The following is a 4,963-nucleotide window of genomic DNA, read 5'->3' as shown; positions in this document are numbered from 1 at the left end:
AGGAGGAGGAGGAGGAGGAGGAGGAGAAGAAGAAGAAGAAGAAGAAGAAGAAGAAGAAGAAGAAGAAGAAGAAGATGGAAAGAAAGCTTTGCTTAGAAAAATAGCTAACATTTTTCTTTTTTCACAGGGGAGCACGCCTATTATTTGAACACTCTCCTCAAGCAAGCCCTCGCCAAAGGCTACGATCACACGCGTATGCAACAAATCACCACGGAGTATTTACCACACCTCTGTATCAAACCAATCACTGAGGAAGATCTCATACTGAAATCTCTACCGGAACAACTCATAGCGGCTTTCCAGGAGAACAGTGATGTGATTAAGAACAGACCACGATGGCTAAACTCGGCACTGAGGTTCTTTAACGCCAGACATGATGAGGTAGGTGGAATCGGGGTGCACTCAGCCCAAACATCAAGAGGTAAAAGGGTCTTTCATCAGAGGCTTTCTCACTGTTGTACAAATCTTTGGTTAGATCCGAATATGCCAGCATAGTATGGTCTCCGTATTATGAAGTTCATAGTCATACCTTGGAGAGAGTTCAGAGGAGATTCTTATCTTATTTTAGGTATAGATTTCCTCAGGAAACTTCTTCTCTAGACACTTTGGCTGAACGGAGAAAGATGGTCGACATTAGATTCTTGGACAAGTTGGTTGAGGGACAAATTGACTGTGCCAAACTGTTAGAATTAGTAAACTTTGATTGTTCTCGTAGAATACGACATTGTAAAACATTTTACGTTGAGAAATGTGATAGAAATTATTTATATTTTGCTCCTATTAACCGTATGATGCGGGTAGCTAATAGTGCCTAAGCTTTCAATTCTAGTCCTTTTTATATGTTTAGTACCTATGTAACTCTGTATTTTCTCTTGTCTTTTTCAATTTTAAAATTTATATTTATATCTTTGTGTATTGTGTTCAAATATGTATATTGGGTTCGTCCCGTCAATAAAACATTATTATATTATTAACATAGATAATACTCTAGATATCATGGTTTTGTTCTACGCTGATGATATGGTGATATTAGGTACCTCTCAGATAGACCTACAGAAGAAATTAGACCTCTTGAAATTATACTGTGATCTCTACGGTTTAACTGTAAATGTTAACAAATCAAAAGTTGTAATTTTTAGAAAAGCAGGCATTGCAGGCAACATTTCTAAGAAACACATTTTATTGTACAATAAGGAACCCCTCGAAATTGTGAACCAGTTCCCCTACCTAGGTGTCACTTTCTCTAGTTCCGGACTATTTCCCGTCGCTGCTGCTTCTAAGAAACACATTTTATTGTACAATAAGGAACCCCTCGAAATTGTGAACCAGTTCCCCTACCTAGGTGTCACTTTCTCTAGTTCCAGACTATTTCCCGTCGCTGCTGTGCAATCTTGCGTAAAAGGAAAATTGGCAACTTCTAAGATTAATGAAATAGTGAGAAGGTCGAGAATCGCGAACGTGGAGACTTGGAAAAAACTTTTTGAAGTGATTGTTTCCTCAACAACTCTTTGTGGGGCGGAGGTGTGGGCGTGGCGTTACGTTGAGGAACTAGAGAGGGTACAATCCCAGTACTATAAATAAATCAGTTTTGTTTTTGCCGCGTGGTACACCAGGGCACTACCTCAGAATAGAGCTAGGCATTGTCAAACTTAAACTCATGGTAGATGTTGTCATTGTGGTGTAAAATATTAAAAATGAGTGACGAGCGTTACACTAAAATCTGTTTTCTTCACCTGGTAAGATTGAGGTCATGGTCTGGTCACGACGTGAGGTATAACTGGTGCACCCAGTTACATGATATTCTATGTGTTCTGGGCTTTGAGGAGGTTTGGGAGTGTCAGGACGTACAATTTGTTGAGGAGAAATTTGACGAAATCTTGGATAAATCGGGCAATAATCTCAGAGAGCAGGACATTGATAGAATCAATGATTCTTATTACAATACTACTGTTAAGTGTATTTTAAACCCCTCACAAAGTATGGCTGCCTATTTTAACACCGATTTACCCTTGGTTAAGCTACGATTTCTAGGACAACTGAGATTAGCGGGAGAGAAGTTCTCTATTTTATCATTTGGTAACATCAAATAATTATTTGACTCTAGAAATGTATGTGACTTATGTAACACAGGCACTAAGGACACACTATGGCACTTTTTCTGATTTTGTCCGATTCTGAGAAATATTAGACTTAAGTATCTTGGTAAAAAATGTATTGAATTTTATGACTTCCTAAATATGATTAAATCTCTGACTAAAAGTGTCAATGCTCCGGAGATGTTTCAAATGGTAGAAAACTGAATTCTGTTTTATAGAGGAGCAGCCCTAGAAAGGAATTTTCTGAAGGATCTTTTTGCAGAATTTGATGAATTCGAGGCTTAGGTACCTATATTTTGTTCATTTAAATTGTTTGTTCATTTAAACTGTTTGTATCTCTTTTTATTATTATTATTATTATTATTATTATTATTCTATTTGGCCAACCTTTGTAACATAAATAATATTACAATAAACTTTATTCTATTCTACATTCATATGCGTGGGAAGTCAAGATGGTAAACCCCTGACAATCTATTGTTCTGTCAAAGGTTCAAAATGAACCAAAGGTAAATCTTTTGTTTTGTTTAAAAGGTTCAAAATCAAAAATTCTTTAATTTTATTTTTTTAGAGTGATTGACAGGTATTATAATAGTGTCACCTCTTTTTTTAGATATAGGTACCTCTGTTACCTACATAAGACATGTAGATAGTTTTATTTCTGTTTTAATACATAATTATGTATTACGTAGGTTTACCCATTCATAATACGTAGGATTACCCAGAAGACATTTTTTCAAAGCAGGATATTTTTCTAAATCCTAAATTTGTCCAAAACTCAAGGCAAAGGAATCTGAGTGAGGTGTTACCCATTCATAATACGTAGGATTACCCAGAAGACATTTTTTCAAAGCAGGATATTTTTCTAAATCCTAAATTTGTCCAAAACTCAAATAGGTACCAAGTTAAACAATAATAATTGTCGATATGAGAGGACGTTATTGTTAAAGTCTTATCTTAGGCAAAGGAATCTGAGTGAGGTCTACAGTTCACAGAACCACTAGTGATTGAGAGAGAAAAAAAATTGACTGCTATGTGTCTTACTTATCATATTGGTGACATGAATAGCCCAGTAATAACATGCTTGCTTGCCAAACACAAGGTCCCAGGTTCAAATTCCACCATTATCAAAAAATGTACACTTATATTAAATATAAAAATTAAGAGTAAACTTACTATGAGCTCCATAAGCACCAAGCACTACAGCAGATGCCCCAAATAGTCCTGCCAATCTGATAATGTTTCTATATCCACCAGCCAGTTCCCAGAGTTGTCTCATCTTAGGTGGTTCTAACTTGGTAGGTAAGGGTTCTCCAATACCTACTAACTTTCTAACATCAATATTTCTTGGATCCTTTGAATAGAGAAAATCCCAATTTATTAGAAACAGGTACCTAACACAAAAGTACCTCACAGGTATCACAAGAAAAGTCAAATTGGAACTTTACCTACTAAATTTTTACCATTGATGTATAACATGGCTTCTAAACAATTGCCTTTATTAGTTCATCATTATTTTCCTTGCTTATTAAGATGCAAGAAGTAGGTAAAAGTAATAATAAAGAAGTTTTACATCACTGAATATAAAGAAGTCCATTTACCACCATAAAAATTCAGTAGTGTTATAGGTAGGTACTTATACTTACTATGTATTTAACAAGCTGATAAGAGTTGGACAGCAGATCATTAAAGCCCACCATTGAAGTAAACCACTGATGGAGAAATACCTACTTCTGAAGTAGATTGGCTTTGATAAAGGGCCTATTTCCTTTAAGTATAAAGGATAGGACTAATAAGAAAGATTGAAAGATACACCGTCACCGATCAAAACTATCAAAAGTAATGAAAACTGATAAACTCAATAAACTTAAACTGAACTGAAACTACTGAAAGCTGAAAGTGAATGGAGGATAGGACTAATAAGAAAGATTGAAAGATACACCGTCACCGATCAAAACTATCAAAAGTAATGAAAACTGATAAACTCAATAAACTGAACTGAAACTACTGAAAGCTGAAAGTGAATGGTGAAATTGGGTTAGAATTAGTATGAGTGAGTGAGTGAGTGAGTCAGTCAGTCAGTCAGTCAGTTACACAAGGGGCTGTATATATTATGGATAAACTCAATAAACTGAACTGAAACTACTGAAAGCTGAAAGTGAGTGAATGGTGAATGACTGAATGTGAATTAGAGGAGGAGAACTATCGATAGCAATAGCACTATCGATAGTTTTGACTATCGAACGCTATCGATAGTTGAGTCTTGACTATCGATAGTTTTGGATAGTTTTTTTCTGCAAGGTAAGGGTTCTCCAATACCTACTAACTTTCTAACATCAATATTTCTTGGATCCTTTGAATAGAGAAAATCACAATTTATTAGAAACGGGTACCTAACACAAAAGTACCTCACAGGTATCACAAGAAAAGTCAAATTGGAACTTTACCTATTAAATTTTTACCATTGATGTATAACATGGCTTCTAAACAATTGCCTTTATTAGTTCATCATTATTTTCCTTGCTTATTAAGATGCAAGAAGTAGGTAAAAGTAATAATAAAGAAGTTTTACATCACTGAATATAAAGAAGTCCATTTACCACCATAAAAATTCAGTAGTGTTATAGGTAGGTACTTATACTTACTATGTATTTAACAAGCTGATAAGAGTTGGACAGCAGATCATTAAAGCCCACCATTGAAGTAAACCACTGATGGAGAAATACCTACTTCTGAAGTAGATTGGCTTTGATAAAGGGCCTATTTCCTTTAAGTATAAAGGATAGGACTAATAAGAAAGATTGAAAGATACACCGTCACCGATCAAAACTATCAAAAGTAATGAAAACTGATAAACTCAATAAACT

The 4,963-nt window shown here is 35.1% G+C and overlaps 1 protein-coding gene and 1 long non-coding RNA gene across 2 annotated transcripts; both read right to left on the bottom strand.

The window, feature by feature from the left end:
* Nucleotides 1–3,272: 3,272 nt before the first annotated feature.
* Nucleotides 3,273–4,004, bottom strand: LOC103518265 (the record flags this gene model as incomplete). The annotated part of the gene is given in 2 exon segments (XM_008483325.3): nucleotides 3,273–3,450; nucleotides 3,743–4,004. Coding segments are annotated over 2 exon segments (232 nt in total), but the record flags the coding sequence as incomplete, so codon positions are not given.
* A 393-nt stretch (nucleotides 4,005–4,397) lies between these two features.
* On the bottom strand, nucleotides 4,398–4,957 carry LOC113471182. The gene is made up of 2 exons (XR_003393979.1): nucleotides 4,742–4,957; nucleotides 4,398–4,449 (listed from the first exon to the last, which is right to left on the bottom strand). It is a non-coding gene; the product is annotated as an uncharacterized LOC113471182 (long non-coding RNA).
* Between the last annotated feature and the right edge of the window lie 6 nt (nucleotides 4,958–4,963).

This window comes from Diaphorina citri, unplaced genomic scaffold (assembly GCF_000475195.1).
Source record: "Diaphorina citri unplaced genomic scaffold, Diaci psyllid genome assembly version 1.1 scaffold2134, whole genome shotgun sequence".
Classification (NCBI taxonomy): domain Eukaryota; kingdom Metazoa; phylum Arthropoda; class Insecta; order Hemiptera; family Psyllidae; genus Diaphorina; species Diaphorina citri.
The sequence above is the reverse complement of the archived record's forward strand: the minus strand, read 5'-3'. Positions and strand labels throughout refer to the sequence as shown.